The sequence below is a fragment of the Nomascus leucogenys genome, chromosome 22a (genome assembly GCF_006542625.1).
Source record: "Nomascus leucogenys isolate Asia chromosome 22a, Asia_NLE_v1, whole genome shotgun sequence".
Classification (NCBI taxonomy): Eukaryota; Metazoa; Chordata; class Mammalia; order Primates; family Hylobatidae; genus Nomascus; species Nomascus leucogenys.
In genome coordinates this window covers 97,389,342-97,409,764 of record NC_044402.1, presented here as the reverse complement: position 1 = coordinate 97,409,764, position 20,423 = coordinate 97,389,342, and the positions used below count along the sequence as shown (strand labels likewise).

Genomic DNA, 20,423 nt, shown 5'->3' with positions numbered 1-20,423 from the left:
AAAGAAGTCATTTGACATTTGGATGGAAGACCAGCCAGTGGAATTATGCTTAGCAAGCAAAATATCTGCAGCAAAGCAAAGGAAATTTATAAGCATTCCAGTGAAGCTATAGGGAAAAGAAATCCTAACAAGTTTCCAGTGAGCCAAGGAAGGTAAAACAGAAATTAACCGTGCAATACCCATTATTTCTAATTTGAAATATGTGCTATGCCTTTGACATTCATTTTATTGAAAAGGCCACTGTGTTTTATTTTGCTGAATGTAAATAAAGGGGGTCGGGGGGAGTGACCCTAGTCTGTTTTGAGCACATCTCTTATGCCACTGTATTTCTCAACTGTTTTTCAGAAATGATGTCCACCCGCCTTTAAAAACAAACAAAACTTTTAGAAACAAACAAAACTTAAATAGCTTGGTTCCCTTTTAGAGAACTTCAAGCTCCAGAGACAAGGTTGGAGGGAAAACAACTTTTCTCCTTCTAAGCACTGCCTTCCCCACAGGTTCATCTCTGTGTGTCAGGCCACGCTGGTCATCTCTATGACGCATCTCCTCTCTGTCCTGCTGGCATGCTTACAACAGTCCCAGGGGACTGCTGACAGCTTTGACCTCTCCAAGAGCAATGTAGGCTGGAAGACTTCCATGTCCTGCCTGGATATTCTTGCTAGACTTTTTTTGTTTGTGTTTTGTTTTGTCTTGTTGTTGTTTTTTTTTTAAGATACCGTTTCGCTCTGTTGCTCAGGCTGGAGTGAAATGGGGTGATCTCAGCTCACTGCAACATCTGCCTCTCGGGTTCAAGCGATTCTTGTGCCTCAGCCTCCCAAGTAGCTGGGACTACAGGTGTGCCACCATGCCCAGCTAATTTTTGTATTTTTAGTAGAGATGGGGTTTTGCCATGTGTTGGCCAGGCTGGTCTCGAACTCCTGGCCTCAAGTGATCTGCCCACCTTGGCCTCCCAAAATGCTGGGTTAACAGGTGTGAGCCACCGTGCCCTGCTGTTGCTAGACTTTTGAGTTGGGGGAGACCTAAAAGAAACCCTGTCTCTTATCCTCTGTGATCAGGGGATCTTTGTTTTAGAACCTCTCTCATTCTTGGTTGTCCTGGCATCTTGCTTATGGATTGGGTGGGGACGAGGGGCCTGAATTGATAAAGATATAGTGGCTATAATATGTAGCCTATTATATGTAATGATAAAGCTAAGTTATAATGATAAAGCCAAGTGTTCACAGTGTGCCAGGCACTTGGCTAAACACCACTTATAAAGCCTTTCAACCACCCTGCGAGAAAGAGGTACTATTATTATCTCCATTTCAAAGATGGGGAAACTGAGGCAGAGAGGTTGCCACTTGTGTCTGGATAAATGGCCAGTATGTTTAGGAATAGGGATCTGAACACAGGCAGTCTGACATCAGAGACTGAACTCTCAACCACCACACTTATAAACATGACCTCCAGAAACCAATGGTGTTTTAAAAAAATTCCTTTTAAAATTGAATTCTGTTTACTCTGAGAGTCACTTATATTTGAAATAGAGTTTTCCCTGTAAAAGGATGCTTTGGTATTATTCTCTTCTCTCAACTGACAGTTTTTTTTTGCATTCATAACACATGTGAGAACTGTGAATTCTTCCATTTGACATTTTTTTAACTGCCCTTGGGGAGAAGAAAAGGAAGTTCTTTTTTTACCTCCTGTTTGTTGGCTTCCTTCTGGGAAGAATCTTGGGCTGTTGCCGGGACACTCCCTCTCCAGAAGCTCATGCCCCTAGGGCCGGATGTCAGTCCGCCCAGAGTGGGACATCACCCAGCAGGAGCCCCTCTGTCCTCCAGGACCCCATGGGCACAGCATTTGGCTCCCTGAAGCAACTAAATGTGCTACCGAGGAATGTTCTTTGTATTTATTTGTTTTGTTAAATCGCATTGGTGTTTGGACTTTGAATAGCTTTCTCTGCTTCCTTGACTGCTCTCCAGTCAGGATTACTAGTTTTCATAACTTTGTTTTTCCAGAATCATCCAGCTTTAGTAAGATAATAATGAAAAAAAAAAACCCACTCATTTTTAGTTAGTAAGCAAAGACTACCTCTGCTATCCAATCACGTTGTTTGTTGTCTGAAGCTGTGTTGTCACAGTAAGAGAGGGAAAGGAACTGACCGAAGACAGCATCTGGTGTCTGGAGGCATTTGACCTCACCATTGGACCTAGGCACCCCTCTCAGATGCTGTCCAGCAGGTTACACAAGTTCAAAAATGATGTTTTCTTCACAGAAGCTTTAAAAATAAATAGTTTGAAAAGGAAGAGTCAAGTTGTAGGTTAGGATGAGTCGATGTGAGATTTTTGACCCTTTGGCTCACAATCCTTCCAAGGCAACTTAGTAAGCTGACCATTCTTGTTTGTGCAATGAAAAACTAATTTCAGATTAATGCTTAGAGGATGCTAATTAATTATCGTTTCTGACGTGCTCTGCATACTTCTAAACTGGTAAATGTTTATCTTCCTCATTATGATCAATCTCCAATATTTAACTTGCAACCTTCAAATGACAGACGGTATTTCATTTGCATTCCAAGCAAGTTTTAAAAATTTTCAAATGAAAATGGAAAGGTTTGTGGAGTGATTGTAAGATAGAAATGCACTTATCTAGAGGTGCTGTTTAAATAGAAAACATGTTTTCGGATAACAAATAGAGAGTCTCTGTTTTATTTTTCCACTAAGTTATGTTTTCCTGGAAAAAAAATACATATATGTATATATATGCATATATGTATATATATGTATATATATTTCAGACGGAGTCTTGCTCTGTCACCCAGGCTGCAGTGCAGTGGCACTATCTCAGCTCACTGCAAGCTCTGCCTCCCAGGTTCACTCCATTCTCCTGCCTCAGCCTCCCGAATAGCTGGGACTACATGCACCTACCACCACGCCCGGCCAATTTTTTGTGTTTTTTAGTAGTGACGGGGTTTCACCGTGTTAGTCAGGATGGTCTCAATCTCCTGACCTCGTGATCCACCTGCTTTGGCCTCCCAAAATGCTGGGATTACAGGCGTGAGCCACTGCGTCTGGCCTCCTGAAATATATTTTAAATGATAATAAAAGCATATGTGGACAATAATTATCTTTGTTTTTTTGAGATGAAATCTCACTGTGTAGCCCAGGCTGGACTGCAGTGGCGCGATCTCGGCTCACTGCTATCTCTGCCTACCAGGTTGAAGAAATTCTCCTGCCTCAGCCTCTCAAGTAGCTAGGACTACAGGCGCTTGCCACCACACCTAGCTAATTTTTGTATTTTTAGTAGAGATGGGTTTTCGCCATATTGGCCAGGCTGTTCTTGAACTCCTGGCCTCAGGTGATCTGCCCATCTTGGCCTTGCAAAGTGCTGGGATTACAGGCATGAGCCACCATGCCTGGCCAGTTATCTATATTTTTACAGTTTTAAACTGACTTGTAAAATGAAAGCAACAACTACAAGAAAAAACTTTTATCAGCTCAGACCCTCTATTCCACCCTTCCTGATAGTTTTCACTGTTCCCTTTCTCTACCCAATTTTTGGCATATTTGAGACTGGTAAACCTGGAGGCTCTAACACTTTTTAAGAATGATTTGGTGACTCTTGGCTGGGAAGGACGTGGATTGATGGAGTGTTTGTCTAGGGCAGACTTCTCTGCAGTCTGGGGATCTCTGTCCCACATCTCCCTGGATCAGCTCGACAGTTGGGGCTTTCAGGCAGACCACCGTGGGCAGCTCTGATACGGATACGTGCACATGGATTGCTCTGAGGTATCTGTGGGGACGAGGTGGCTGCCTGTCTACAAAGCTACCATCAAGTCATAAAATGAATTGATCTCAATTGGACACTTCTAAATTCAGATCATAGTTAACTGTCTGTTGAGTCCCTAGATGATCACAATAACTAACTTTATTTTATTATTTTTCCTGATTATAAAATTAGTACATGCTCACTGTAAACTAAAATTAAGTCATGAAAGAGATTCCGTGATCTCCACCAATGTGTCTCCTCAGCCCTATCCCAATAATTTTTATTGGCAGTTTGGTGACTTTTCTGGATTTTTCTATGTATTTAAGAATATATGTAAAGATGTTTAATTATTACTTTGCAGAATTGATCATACTGTATTATCTGGACAATTCATTTTAAAAATAAAGCCGGATACAGTGGCTCATGCTTGTAATCCCAGCACTTTGGGAGGCTGAGGCAGGTGGATTGCTTGAGGTCAGCGTTAGAGACTAGCCTGGCCAACATGACGAAACCCCATCTCCACTAAAAATACAAAAATTAGCTGAGCATGATGGCATGTGCTTGTAATCCCAGCTACTCAGGAGGATGAGACAGGAGAATCACTTGAACCCAGGAGGCAGAGGTTGCAGTGAGCCGAGATTGCACCACTGAACTCCAGCCTGGGCAACAAGAGCGAGAGTCTGTCTCAAAAAAAAAAAAAAAAAACAAAATAACAACAACAAAAGAACCCCACTGTAACACAGAAACAAAGATTTGAAGAAAGAGCAGTATTTCTATTCAAGTTCCCATTTATATTTCTCTGTCCCAGTCAGTTAAAAAGGGATTCTCTTTTTGTAAACAGCTATTAAGTTGCAAACCCCCAAATGGGTAAACTTATTGGCAGGAAGTTGATTTTCAAACAAAATTCTACACACAGAAGTCTTGAGAGTAGAGGGAAGCATCCAAAATCCTGTGTGTGCTAATTGGAGTTTTTGAAACAATTGTCCCCTTCACAAAGTGCACACATTTTTGGTAATCATTTCACTTTGTAGCAAATATTTTTATACTCTAGTCCTGCGTTTTGCCAGTACACTTGGCTAGAAAAAGTGTTGTTTGCTGAAAATAAATGTTGGGGAGTTGTTAGTTATAATGGCCAATAGTAGGATTCATTGGAATGAAGGACCATATAGATCTGATGTGGACCTTATGGACGATCTTATTACAAGGGACAGTGTCCTGGCCTGGAAGATAATGCTCTTTCCCCAGATCTGAGAAGACTCTCAATGGCTTCTTTTTGGCATAATGCTCGAGTATACTGCTAATAGGAATGCTAATGGGCAGAGCCTTTCTCAAAAGTTTTTTGCTGGTGTGTATCAAGGGTCTCCATGCTTTTAGTCCAATAGTCCTACTTTTAAAAATGTTGCTGGCTGGGTGTGGTGGGTCACGCCTATAATTCCAGCACTTTGGGAGGCCAAGACAGGTAGATCACTTGAGGTCAGGAGTTCAAGACCAGCCTGGCCAACATGGCAAGACCACATCTGTATTAAAAATACAAAAATTAGCCAGGCATGGTGGCAAGCACCTGTAATCCCAGCTACTTGGGAGGCTGAGGCAGGAGAATCGTTTGAATCTGGGAGGGGAGGTTGCAGTGAGCCGAGACTGTGTCACTGCACTCCAGCCTGGGTGACAAAGCAAGACTTCGTCTCAGGAAAAAAAAAAAAAAGTTACTAAAGGAAATCATCTGAAATGTAAAGACTATTTGTAAGTATGTTCATTCCTGTGTTTTTCTTAATAGCAAAGATTTGGGTATGCCCTCATTGCCTATTAATTGGGGATTTGCTAAGTAAATTCTCTAGATACTGATATTATGTAGTCATTTACAATTATATTAATGAAAAAAATTAATGACATGGGAAGATTTGTAATGTAACATTAAAGGAGAACGTAGGACTAAAAAACTCTTTCTACACCAGGAACTCAACCATGGGAAAATTCTACACACACATGCATACATACATACAACTGGGAGGAAATATTCCAAAATACTAGTACTGACTATCTTGGATAGTCAGTGAATTTATAGATGACTTCTGTTTTGTTCTTTGTATTTCTATTTTACTGCATCTTCTCAATTTTCTACAATAATATGTTCTCAATCAGAAATAAGGTACTTAAAACAAATGTATCACATCTTTCCAGATTGATTGAAGCCATTCATATTTATATTACTTATCCTAGCACATATAGGTATGTATATGGTTTAGATATCTGTACAAAAAGAAACCTCATACCCATTAGTCATCACTCCCCATTTCTCCCCAGCCCCTGGCAACCACTAATCTAGTTTCTGCCTCTGTGAATTTGTTCAGGCTGTTTTCTTGAACTTTTAGTCTTTTAGGCATTCAGGGAACATTTATTTAGTCAGTCAACAAATACACCACCAAGATAAACTCCAAATGGATCAGATATCCATATCTGAAAAAGAAAACCTTTCACGTATAGAAAACGTGTCAATTTCTTTGTTACCAGGGTATAGGGAAAGCCTCCCTGACAACAAACCCAAACATAAAAGACTAATACATTACTCCCCCAGTTTTTTTTTTTTTTTTTTTTTTTTTGAGATGGGGAGTCTCACTCTGTCACCCAGGCTGGAGCGCAGTGGCGTGATCTTGGCTCTCTGCAAGCTCTGCCTCCCGAGTTCATGCCATTCTCCTGCCTCAGCCTCCCGAGTAACTGGGACTACAGGTGCCCGCCACAATGCCGGCTAATTTTTTGTGTTTTTGGTAGAGACGGGGGTTTCACCGTGTTTGCCAGGATGGTCTCGATCTCCCAACCTCGTGATCTGCCTACCTTGGCCTCCCAAAGTGCTGGGATTACAGGCATGAGCCACCACGCCCCGCCACCCCCCAATATTTTTTGACAGGGAAAAAAACATCAAAAATTAAAAACCAAACCTGGGAGAAAAATATTTGTGACATGTATTGCTGATAAATGAGTAATCTCCCAAATAGAGCTTACTCGTTTTAAAAGTTATTGAAAATCACTTTTGCTCATTTTTCTAAGTTTGTTTGTATGTTTGAGGACGTTTAAGCCATTCATATATTTCTATTTCTCGGGGTTTTATGTTACTTATACTAGCATATATAGATGTGTGTATATGGTTTAGATATCAGTATTGTGTGTATGTTTAAGGACATACACACAAACTTAGAAAAATGAGCAAAAGTCATGAAAAATAGTTTACAGAAAAAGATAAACAAATGGTCCTTCTATAATATATGAAACGATGTTCAACTTCCCTCATAATAAGAGAAATGCAAATGAAAGCTGCAGAGAGATACCAGCTCTCACCCATCAGATAGCAGATATTCAAAAGCTTGACAAGGGTATAAGGAAAAGTGCCTCTCATACTGTGCTGGTTAGAGTGTAAAATTGCACCATGCCTACAGAGAGAAATCTGGCAAAATCTGACAAAACCACGTATTAATTTTCCCTTTGATCTAGATATCTCCCTTCTGAAAATTTACCTTAAAGATACATCTAACAAATATGAAGCAACATACGTATGAGATTATTCACTGTGGCATTCCAGATAATAGCAAAATGTTATTTACAAACCTAAATGCTTATCCATAGGAGATGAGTGTACTAAACTAGTACAACTGTGCAATGGAAAACAATAAAACTGTACAAAAATCAGGAAGATCTCCAAGAAGTCATCTGTAGAAGTGAGTTCTAGGAAATACTTTTAAGTAGGGGGAAATTTTTTTTTTGCAAAGAGAAGCACAGAAGCATAAACTAAAACTAATGAAAATGATTACTGTAGGATGTGTATGAGGATGAAGAGGAAGGGATAAGAATGAGTAAGGCTTTTCAAAAATATTATTCTGACTTTTGAAATATGTAAGTATTTTACATATTATTAAAATAAAATAAAACCCAGTAAAAATACTTGAAAGCAAACAGAATTAAGTGAACCTAACTTAATATAGATAATATAAGCACACAGTAAAAAAATTCAGGTAAATTTTGAACAAAGTACTCCCTGCATATGCTAAAAATTATTGTGGAAAAAGTCTGTTGGGAAATCAGATATCTACACACTCTCGAAGTATCAACCCACAGATTGCCTGTTAATTACAAAAGGGAAAAGATATTTTTGCAGTAAGTATACTGACAGACACCACCTTAACCACATAATCAAGCCTTTTTTTTATTGTGGTAAAATATACATAACATAAAATTTACCGTTTTAGCCATTTTTAAGTGTACAGTTCAGTGGCATCCAGTGCATTCCTACTGTTGTACAACCATCACCGCCATCCATTTTCAGAACTCTTTCTTTTCCCAAACTGAAAGTTGGTACCCATTGCAAGTAGTCAAACTTTGCATCACCTGGTAATGGAATAACTGTGTGTGTGCTAAGAAAATGGAGCGGGAAGCACACATCTGCTCTGGGCATTGTTGCCAAAATGTTTAGCCTGAATCTAATGAAGAAACCAAAAGACAACTCCAGAATGCAGAGCATCCAACACAACCTGTGGTTTGGGCTCCAATAATATCAATGACATGAGAAAAACAAAAAGAAAAAGCCAGGAGGATTGTTTTGGATTAACAGAAACTAAAGAGACATGACAACCAAGTGCTATCAGGATATTTGATTGGATCCTGGATTAAAACAACAAGATAACTATTATAAAGCATAGTTTGGGGACAGTCTGAGAAATTGGAATATGCACTAATATTACATAAAATTATTTTATGAATGTTAAATTTCTTGGGTAAAATGATGGAATTGTGGCTATGTGCAAAAATGTCTTTGTTCTTAGGAAAAACATACTTATCAGTAAAATGTTATGATAGCTAATTTTTTAAATGGTTCCTCAGATAAATGAAGGAATTGTATATATACACACACACGAAAAAGGGAGAGAAAAAAAGAGATTTAGTGAAATAAAAACTGGGGAAGAGAAGGCAAAATAAAACATAATGACAATACTATATTAAAAGAAGTATGGATGATTATTGTCATAGTTTTTATAAATATAGGCATTTTCAGTTTAATCTCTATGCTTTTAGTCATTTTAGTCATAATATTAAAATATTGTAAGCTAGATCATCAAATTACATAAAATCATTTCCTGAACTGTCCATCCCCTTTGGTTCTTATGTTTTAGCATGAGGTTTACATAAGTCTTTAATTCAGCAGGGAAAATTAAAATTGAACATGTCTTCAGAATTACACTTTATGGGATTTGAATATATTGTTCATTCAGAGCAGGTATTTAGTTGTGAGATTTTGGATTCTTAACTAAGACAATATGGAAATATTTCTCAAAAGCATTTCTTTTTCTTTTTTTTGAGACGGAGTCTCACTCTGTTGCCCAGGCTGGAGTGCAGTGGTGCCATCTTAGCTCACTGCAACCTCTGTCTCCCAGGCCCAAGCGATTCTCCTGCCTCAGCCTCCTGAGTAGCTGGGATTACAGGCACGCACCACCACGCCCAGCTAATTTTTGTATTTTTGGTAGAGACGGGGTTTCACCATGTTAGTCAGGCTGGTCTGAAACTCCTAACATCGTGATCCACCTGCCTCAGCCTCCCAAAGTGCTGGGATTACAGGCGTGAGCCACCACGCCCGGCCTCAAAAGCATTTCTAATAGACTTCTGTCTACGCAGATATACTACTACTGCTGCTTCAGATGGTGACTTATCCCCTTTAAAAGCATTCTCATACTTCGGAGCAAAGATGCACAACTGGAATAGGAAATAAATCAACATTTGGTTGATACAAGAGACTAGCAGAGAACGTAGGACCTGAATCAACCTGAATCCTTGCATTATCCTGTATTAAAATATCTCTTTCAGGAGGTGAAATTGACTGTGTGGATAAAGACGGCAACACTCCTCTCCATGTGGCTGCAAGATACGGTCACGAGCTTTTGATTAACACCTTAATAACCAGCGGAGCTGACACAGCCAAGTAGGTTACCCCAAAAATACAGTGGAATAATTGCCTCAAGTGGGAATACTGCCAAAAAGATTCTTCCATGCAGTAGGTAGTTCCCATTTATCCAGGTTAAGGTGGATCTGTACCATTATACTAAATACAAATTAAATTTTATATAAATTAAGTGCCTTTTAATGACAGAGGCAAAGAAGAACCAATTTTATTTTTTAGCTTCATCCAAATGAGATCTATTTCAGTGGTTTTAATTAAGGAAACTTGAACTTTATTCCTAACTTTTCTTTCTAATCTTCTGTCCTTCCCAATGCTTAATATTAAACAGGAAAAATAAAACATAACTGAGCCAGTTCAGAATGTATTCAGAGTGCTTGCTCAGCTTTAATGATATGGTTATAGAGTACAATTGAGCCAATCTGCTATGTAGGGAAGGGGGAACCTGACTTCATTTTGAACTTCAATTCCACAAAAATACATAAAGCATCTATGCTGGGTGCTATGGGAGATTTCAGAAGATGTAAGTTACCTAGTTTCAAGGAGCTCATAATTTTGTGCAGGACCCAAGACCCACTTAAGTCAAAGAATCATGCAAGATCATATATCATGAAGTTCTAAATGAAACAGACTTAAGTGGCAAATGTTTGGTGTAGACAATCTGTGTCACAGAATATAGACAGGGAGGAGAGCGCTCAAAGGTGGCCAGTGTTTTCTGAAAAGACTTCAAGGAGAGGATGAATTTTAGCTAGGCTTTAGGGGCTGAGAATTATCTGAGTACAGCAGAGAGTGGCAGCCATCCTAAGCAGGGAGGAAAGCGGGAACAAAAGAGGCAAATACTCCACACCAGGGAAGAGCTTGGCCTGACGGAGTAGAGAATGTGATGATGCTACGCACCACCCAGGGGCAGGACCCAGGGTGGTTGGGAGCCCAGGCTTTGGTGGGTGCTCCCTTGATGTCAGTCCGAGCTGCTTCCCTTGTGAGCTGTGTGACTTTGAGCCCCTTGCCTAATTGGAAAAATTGTAGTACTTATCTGTAAGTTTGTTATGAGGAGTAAATGACTTAATTACTTGTAAAGCTCTTTGGTATCTGGTAAGATCTGTATGATTTCTATAAATACATCTGCTAAGGTTATTAAAAAGATAGCCCATGTTAAAAGCTCTTTGAACAGTGCCTGGTACGTAGTCAGCTATCAATATATGTTATTATTTTATTATTTAATAATAGGTAGTAGAACTAAATTAAAGAGGGCCTTCAATGCCCAAATAAAGAGTTTAGCCTTGATCACAGAGACTGTGTGTAACAGTAACTAAATTTTTACAAGAAAAACCATATGAAGGCAGTGTATCTTAGGAATTTTCTTTTATTTATCAATTTTGTGCAACACAATTGAAAGTCTTGTATGAGAATGAGCTAAAATTGAAATGGCCTGGGGAAGACATAGTGGGATCATGAAATCAGATTCACAGAGGGCCAGGTGTTCTGGACTTAAAATGAATTTTGTGAAGCACTCTGGCAGATTGGTAGGATATAATGGTTTATCTTCATCAGTCCAACATTAAGTTGAACTGGGTTCCAAACACCTCCCAGTCTAGTGGTAGAGATAAGAACAAGAACAAATCACTGAGTATTGTAAAATTTGTTAAGATGGATGTTTGGACCAGGCTGTGGGAACAGAGTGAGAGAGAGACTAATTTTCTGGATCCCCCAGAAGAGATGATGTTGTAACAAAAGGAAAGATATATAGGAGTTTGCTAGATGGACATAATTATGGGGTAGAAAGAGAAATGGGAGAAAGGAAGGATATCCCAAGAAGAGGGAGCAGTCGTTATAAAGACATAAACATGTGAACATGTTAAAACCAAAGTTCTAAAGCTGGGTCATTGGATGTTTGATGGGTGGAGTGGAAAGAAATGAGGAGGGAAGGCTGGAAGAGCCACATCAGAATGGCTCTGACATTCATTCATTCATTAAATATTGGTTGAGGGCCTAAAAAAGGACTTTGCAAGTCCTGCTAAGGAATTAGATTACATTCTGAGTCATTCGGAAGCTGTTAAAGAATTCTAAGTGGGTGTAGAACAGGTTGTGTCTAATGATCCCGTTTGTGTGTAAGAAAGATCGCTCTGATAGCAGTCCAGACATACTGGAGGCGGTCCAGACATACTGGAGGCGGTCCAGGCTAGAAACACTTGGCAGCCTCTTGCAAATGTCCAGGGAAGAAAAGATGAGGCTGAGGGATGACAGAAGAGGAGAATGCTGACAAATAGCATTAGCAGTGGGATGTCTTTTTACAGAAGAGAGAGGAATCTGCTGTGAGCCAAAAGAACTTTTTAATTCGGGTGTTGTAAGTTAAAATAAGCCTCTCAGTTTTGTGGAAAGAGCTCTACACTAAGATTCAGGATGTTCTTACCAGGTTCTGGAGTTCCCAACAAGATCATGGGTGCCCAAAGCTAGAGATAATAAATGCTCAGTGTTAATTAAGCAGAAAAATAAATATTTAGGCACCAACTGACTTTACCTGCAATGTGTTAATATTTTCAGTGGTATTTTTTTTCAGCTTTGGGTTACTTGGGAAATTTTAGCCGAACAATCATGAATTTCCGATTTTCTTCCAGACTTGAATCCATTTTAGGAATAAAAATAAGCTGGACACAATGGTTGCTTAAAAATTTTCCCTAAAAACCGTTTAATTCAATACGATGGAAGTTTATTTCCTTGTAATTATTTTGCTTTCAATTTATGGAAACACAGACCGTGTAGCAAAAGTGCCTTAAAAATAGCATTGTTGTTCAAGTAGCTTTTTCTTCCATTGTCTCTGCTGTGTCCTAGGGACACAGATGAGGGAAACATTGTCTCAGACTCAAGACTCAAAGATCCATGTCTGCTTTCTTTGTCACAATGTATCTGGGGATGCGACATGCTACCTTCAGTGACAATGGTTCCTTAGGGCAGTGATTGTGTGTGTGTGTGTAAGTGCCTTTGTGTGTTTGTGTGTGTGAGAAAATGGAAACCACCCTGGGGCAAAATATCAAAATGAAGGGAAGAGTAATTGGAGAAGATTAAATTTGCCAAAAGCCTCTCAGAAAATCACTGTTCTCTGGGTTCCTTATAGGATTATTAAAGAAGAGAAAAATAGGCCTTTCATAAATAAATGAAAAAACAAATAGCATTTGTGAAAAGAACCCATCTTCATTCATAAGCAATATAGCAAAATGTATTTAAATTAACTCTATATGACAAGTTTTATCATTATTACTTTCTTACAAATTTATTTGAATCTAAAATAAATGTCAGCCCTTGATTAGAATGTTCTTTGTTATTCTTTTTGCTTCTCTGAACTTTAAGTCAGAGCAACTTCCTACGGTTTGACTCAGTGCTCATGCAACTTTACGTGATGTCAAAGCCTTTTGGTTTATCTTCTTTAATTTTGTTAGTTTGGGGATTGTCTCGAGGATTTTAATTTGCCTATTTCCTTACCAATTATGCATTCTTTTTCTGCCTCAACTGCAGCAGAATTAGGGGTATTATAGTTTATAAATAACTGGCTCTGACATTCATTCATTCATTAAACATTGGTTGAGGGCCTAAGTGGTACCTACGATGCCAGGTTCTGGGATTATAGAGGTCCCTGCCCTTGAGGAATTTATAATCCCCTGGGAGCAAGATTTAAACAAGCAATACAATCATGCATGCTAAGTGTGATGCCAGAGCAATTGCTGGGTGCCACTGGGATGTGTGAAAAATAACTAAGATGTCTTGCAAGACTAGAGAAGCAAGATGTAAAGGTTAACCAAGACTGAAGGATGCCTAGCAGTTAGCTCATGGTAGCAAGAGTCTTTTAGATCCTCAGTATATACTTATTTTTATTATAATGATACATGAATATGTATAAACATAAACTAGATAACTCCTGAGGCTTTTGACACTAACAAATTAATATATTAAAAAAATTACAAAATACACGCAAACAGAAACCAACACCATTCATGTTAACTGCACAATTTAGTAGTAGCAAACATTATGAGTGCTTCCCTCTGGGCACTGCTCTGAGGGGTTACATTTAACTTTCACCATAACCTCATGGGGTAGGTGCTATGATTATTCCCATCTTGCAGGTAAAGTAAATGAAGCACAGAGAGGTTCAGTTACCTGCTGAAGGTCATAGAGCCAGTAAGGGATAGAAATGGGACTCATCTTCAGTCTACTGGATCTGGACCCTCAGCTCCTGAGCGAGTGGCTTGCTGCCTCTACATAGCAGATGATGTGATAGTTCACATTTTGCCAAAGTGAAATCACCATTTGTGTAGGATTACGGTCCTGGTGGCTGAGGTGCAGGCTCTTTAGAGTTCAATATACACTGCAAGAATGGAGGTTTTGCAGTGGCTTAAAGTGGTGGAACAGTGGACTTGGCATGCAGCACAGAGCCCCTTATTCAGATTACTGCCAAATTTTGTTCATATGGAAGGCTCAGGTACTGCATTATCATTGGCCCTCCCTAGGTTCAGTCTTATCACTTTTCCATTGAGCCCATCTTTATTCTTTTCTCACTGGCCTGTGCCAGTACTACACAAACACCAATGTGATCCTCAGTACAAACATGGACACTGAAATTAGGCAGAGGTATATGGTGATAAAGGGCCACTCTGATGAGTCAAAAAAAATGCTTTTATGCCAGTTGTTTTAGATTATCATGGAAAGGAAAAGACAGGTTAAAAATTCTCACAGAGAACTCTTGAGATCCCAAACATATTTCCAGTGCTTCAGAGATGCACTGATTAGTTGGAGAAATAATGGGAGAAGCAGGAGAAAAAGATAAGAGAGTTTCAGGTGGAGGGACTGGTATGTGCAAAGGCCTGGGGGCAGGACAGAGCCTGGCACTTAGAGGAATGGAAACAAGTTTATTGAGATTCCAGAATATGCAGATTAAACAACAGCCAGATCGAGAAGGGGCCTCTTGAACAACTTTAGCATGTTTAAACTTGATTCAAAAGGAACCACTGAAAACATCTGTTCATTGCAAGTAACAAGGACCAGGTCTCATGGCTGTCACTTAAGGGTGCATAATAAATACTTGGAATTGCATAGATAAAATTCATAAGAAATTGGTTTGTTTACTTGGACTGATCATTTGGGTAAAACATCATAAAATCATCCTATTCTAAATTTAGGAAGTGTTTTTGTCTCACCCACTCAGTGAGCAAAGCTAAACCAATCTCACTTTGCTGGGACACTTGTGAGGTAAATATCATAAAGAATTTAGACACACAGAAAGATAACAGAAATGTTAACTGATCATGATTCATTCTTGGCTTTTAAGGAATCATACAACTGATTTTAAGGAAGTACAACCTGATTACAACTTCAAAACTCATGTACTGCTGATTACCAATTAAGTTTATATGAATTGCAAGGGCAACAATCATACTAACATGTATGGTAAAGGATTTCCATGTGCGTGATGCTCCATTTTAGCACTACATGAACATTATCTCAATGGGTCCTTACAGTTACTCCATAATAGAGTCACTGTAATTGTCTTATTTTCCTGAGGAGGGAACCATTATGCACTTGCCAAAGGTGAAGTAGATAGCAAGTGGCAAAATGAGGACTTAAACCCCAAGTTTCTGACTGTCACTTTAATCATGTATTCTTTACCCACATGGCCTAAAGAGAAGGCTCTAGAAAAGACTGGATGTAGGGAGGGCAGCCACGTCTCCCTGATACCAAGGGGAAAGCTTCAAAGACCCCAAATTCTAATCGTGTGAAGGCTCTTTCTTCACCTCTAATAGCTCTCTGCAAGACAGGCCTGCAGACCTCATTTATTCTGAAATAACTGGGTAGGAGATGCCAACTAACAGCTAAATTAGAGCTAGCTTATATAAATGTGTTCCATTAACTCAATGACTGGTCAAATAAATGTGGCAATTTAACGGAATTGGTCTCGTCTTTCCTGTAACTTATGCATTGTTAACTTTAGTGTGATTTGGCACCTTCATTATTGCTCTTCCTTGATGTATACCTGATGAAGTAAGAGTGATGCTTCTTAATTGGCTAAGACAGCCAAGTCCTAATTTTCCTCCTAAAGGTTTTAGAATCCTTCCTTTGTGAGCAGTCTTATTTTATAAAAATAAGGTAATAATTTTATTTTGAAATACATAAATCATTTCTGAATTGATTCAGGGCACTGAATTCTGCTTTTCTTTTCTTTCCAATCTTGACTTGAAACTTAGTTTTACTATTCGAACCATAGTTTCATATGCAAGTGCAAATGCCAATAGTATTTGAGTCTACACAAATCTATTTTCAAATCCTGCACTGAAGTAGTAACTTTTTATTCACTGTGGAGTAAAAAATATATATCAAACAGAAATTTTACTAGACCTTTTAAATTAGAGTAGTTCTATCTCTCTCATCTTCTCAGGTTTGTAAGGAGCAGTGAAAAAAAAATCAGCAAATGTAGAGTTTGATGAATTATACAAAGATGGGTTTTAAGTGGCAAGATTGATTGGAAATATTGATAATGAGGTTTATGGAATATATCATATTGTTGCTGTTATAGTATTACTTATACTTTTTGTTTTTCCCAATTGGTTTCTTATAGAGTTTGATGCTATTTCCTCAAATTCATTTGCTTGTATTATTTTACATAAAGATATATATGGAACTTTATAAACTATATTGTATATATATTATGTGTATATATATTTTTATTTATGGGCATATATGAACATATTTGTGTGTGTGTGTGTGTTTGTATGTATGTATTTAAAGAATGAGGAAGGCTCAAAGAAATCTTGAGAAATCCAGTCCTTGATTCCAGGCACATTCTTTCAGGAATGAAAATATTCTATCCATTTTCCTCTTCTAAATGTCCAGATATATTTAATCACATAGTTTTGTCTTAAATTCTCAAAACAAATAAAATGATTAGGCAAAATCACATTAGCTTTAAGTTCCATTTAATAAGGAGGTTTTAAAACATGTTACACATTGAAAAAAATAGAATGTCTCTCTTGAATCAAGAGGGAACAACATAAATAATAGCATAAGCAGAAAAGCTTCTCTCCTATCCCCCAACTCCCTCTCCCGTTTCACGAGCATCAAGGTCATCACTGATGCAATTGCATTTCAGAAATTTTTTTGGTAAATGATGAGAGAGGCAATTATAAGCAGTTCTCCACATGATGCTGCCTGGAAGACGAGCAAATTGCATCACTTGATGGATGCCAGCTATTATACACACTGGGCTGGAATCTCCATATAGGGAAAGGAAAACAAACAGAGGGAAGACCGAACAAAACCACTGTTAAATAGGAAGAAGCTATTATGGAAAAAGAAAACAGTGGTTAATTGCTGACAGAATTGAATTTTGCAAAACCCTGAATACCATGAAATGTCTGTGAATGTGTATATCCTTTTACACAGTCACACACACATCATCATAATAACTTTTGAAATGGTAAATAAAATGTATGTACCCAAAGCTTAACAAATTCAAATCATATGTGTTTCTTTATAAAGCACGGAGTCTGAAAATGGGCCACTTTGTGCCAGAGAGGAGACTTAGGTAATTAATGCTGCAGGGTATAAACAGATACAGTCCCATACTTGCTTGTATTATGCAGAAGATTTTAAAAGGCTGAAATGTATTATTTGATTAAAATGAGATGTTATGAGACGTGGTCACTAACATTATAGATGCTTATAAGTACACAGGAGCCACCTGGTGATGCTGTTTGTTACGAGCCACAATTCCGCACATGGCTTTGGGTCCTTGTTGAAGAAGATGTAGTAGGGAAGAGGAGGAGGATTTAATCCCGAAGGCAAAAAGTGCTGCCATCAGAAGGCTGTCTGTCCATTAAGGGGTCATCCTGTCGACTGTGTCTTAGTGGGGGTCAGTCTATAAAGTCCTTTTCTAGATTCTCTCTTTAATACTACTAGGTTTATGAAATATATGCAAAGTAATGTTTATTATCCCCAATTGTGTTTTTGTGACTGGTATTGTGCTGCGGGTTAATGTGCAACATAAAAATCTATTAGGAAGATGAAGTTTGATCAGCAAAAGGCAAACATTGGTTTTTATTCTCATCCAAAACTTTATTTTCAACAATATAGCCATTATTAACTCCTAGCAAAGTGCTTGGGACATAATACAACAATAATATTTGTTTATCAAATCAAGAAATAAAACAAGGGCTGAGAGTGGTGGCTCATGCTTATAATCATAGCACTTTGGGAGGCCAAGGTAGGTGGATTGCTTGAGTCCAGGAGTTTGAGACCAGCCTGGACAACATGGCAAAACCCTGTCTCTACAAAATACACCAAAAAATTAGCTGGGTATAGTGATGTGCGCCTCTGGTGGTCCGAGCTATTCAAGAGGCTGAAGTGGAAGGATCACCTGAGCCCAGGGAGGTCAAAGCTGCAGTGAACTGTGATTACACTGAAGCAGGACATTTCCCTGACCCCTTTGTGGGACTTGCGACCAGGGGTACCTTGTTTACTCAGCCTGCCACTCTCAACTCCTCACTGGAAGGAACGCGTGAGCAAATGAGCATGGGAACTGGGGTGAGTGAGTTCTGGAACCAGCTGGCTACTTTGGCACTGGCAGGAGTGAACTCTGTGCAGGCCCTGCAGCAGCATCCAGGCGGGGGTGCCTGCAACTCCCAAAGCCCCCTGAGGGCATGTTACAGTGCGCTTTGAAGTCTGTCGTCCATGGTTGGCTTAAGTGTTAACAGCTCAGTGGGCCCTTTGCCTTTTTGCATGAGGCAGCTGCCCTCCGCCAGCGAGGGCAGAGGGCCAGTGTGACAGCCTTTTATATCTGCACTTGTGGCTCCTGAGCTCTTATTTGGCATCCAGGAAAAATGAGGTCTCATGAACAAATTGAAGGATGGTAAATGCAGGGGATTTTATTGCCAATGAAAGTGGCTCTCAGCGAGAAGAGGAGCTGAAAAGGGGATGGGATGGGTAGATAATCTTCCCCTGAAGTCCAGCTGTCTCTGGCCATATTCTCCTCTGAAGTTATGCCATCAAACTGTCTCTCTGAAATCAGGCTGCTTCTCTCTGATGTTCAGCCATAGTCCTGTCTACTAGCTGAGTCTGGGGTTTTTATAGGCACATGATTTGGTGGGGGAGGTCCATGGGTGGTTTAGGAAAAGGCAACATTTGAGTGGGAAAACAGGGATATAAGTTCTCACTTTGGGGCACAGTTTCAGGCTTTTCAGCTTGAGAGTGGGGTTTTGCTCAGAACCTGCCCTTTTCTGCCTAGAATTTCTCTGCCCCCTGCCTCTATCATTGTATCAGCACCACTACACTCCAGCCTGGGTGACAGGTGAGACTCTGTCTCAAAAAAAAAAAAAAAAAAGTAAAAAGAAAAAAAGAAAGGAAACAGGTTGCTTTTCAAACTTGAGTTTGTTTTGCTCAGTATTGTTATCTCCAGCCCTTAGCATAGTCTATGATGCTTAGAAAGTCTTGAATAGATGAATGAGAGAATGAGACATACAATCACCAAGCTGAAAGATAATGACAGGGAAATTAAATTTAAAGAGTCATGCTTTATGTGAAACAGATTTTCTTAAAAATATACATTCTTGTGGTAATGGGCTTTTAATTATGGTTTTGATTCAGGCATTTATTATTTTAAGGTAGAAACTGATTGCATAATTATTTATTGAATGGAAGAATTACCGAATTATTTCCACCAAGACTCCATACACAAGGTGTTGTTAATTTTCATCAGACAATCTAGGAAGGTAATTGACCTTCCACATGTATCTTGAGATCTGTTGCCGTGAGCTGCTCTGTTTTCTTACTCCTCAGGTGTGGAATCCATAGCATGTTCCCTTTACATTTAGCTGCCCTAAATGCTCACTCTGACTGCTGCAGAAAGTTGTTATCATCGGGTAAGTAAATCTGTTAGCAGAGATGAGGCTTAATGTGTCCTGTACGTGAGTCAATGGCTTCAGGTGTCTGGTCAGAGTGAGTGGCTGCCTGTGCTTCATGTCATTACCTAACTTGTCAGGATGAGTTGTATTCCTCAGTTAACTGCATGTGACAGCTCCCAACAATCCTTGGTGTTAAAGCTGTTTGAATGTCATTATTCCTGCCCCAGAATGAGAGTCTTGCCTGTTTTTCAAGTTAAAGCTTGGGTGTTCCAGGGTGGAAAGAGGCAGGGATGGCCAGAGTTTATAGAAAGGTTACATCACAGAAGAAGGAAAAGTCTTTGAGGTTTAAAATGATGGTTTAGCATTTAATATTTTTCAACAAAGGAAAAAGGCCAAGTACCCTACATCTGGTGGTAGAGAATGTCATGTTACTTTCCCACTCCCTGGGCATTGAAAAATCACTGTGGCTGATTTCCTCCAACTAGGTTTAATTTCAATTTTTAAAATATGAGACTATTTGGAGCCAAGAGATTGTTTCTGGTTTGGAGCTTTGCTAATCTTTCTTATCACTACCTCTGCCAACTGTCATATATTAAGAAATTCCTGGGCTTTCAAAAGTGGTAGAGGTCTGCAAGGCAAGGATTGTTTATGAATTAATTCATGAGATATCCCAGAGGCATTTTTTTTCCTTTAAGTACTTTACCCATGGCTGATTCTGCTTTCACTGCTGTTGGCATGTTTAAAAAATAACCCCTGCATGCAAGCATGTTTCCCAACTCTTAAACCAACTGAAAGGTTGAAATACACTTCAGAAAATATCTATTCCAGCATGCTAAGTTTATTCCTTTGCCTCTATGTTT

At 39.1% G+C, this 20,423-nt stretch overlaps 1 protein-coding gene across 3 annotated transcripts in view; it reads left to right on the top strand.

The window, feature by feature from the left end:
• The window catches only part of ANKRD44 (ankyrin repeat domain 44), a 330,782-nt gene that overhangs the window by 201,383 nt on the left and 108,976 nt on the right, over window positions 1-20,423 (top strand). For all 3 annotated transcript variants that reach the window (XM_030802956.1, XM_030802955.1, XM_003253880.4), the window contains exons 10-11: window positions 9,592-9,706; window positions 19,499-19,581. In XM_030802956.1, coding sequence (XP_030658816.1) covers window positions 9,592-9,706; window positions 19,499-19,581 — 198 coding nt within the window. The remainder of the gene's footprint in view (window positions 1-9,591; window positions 9,707-19,498; window positions 19,582-20,423) is intronic.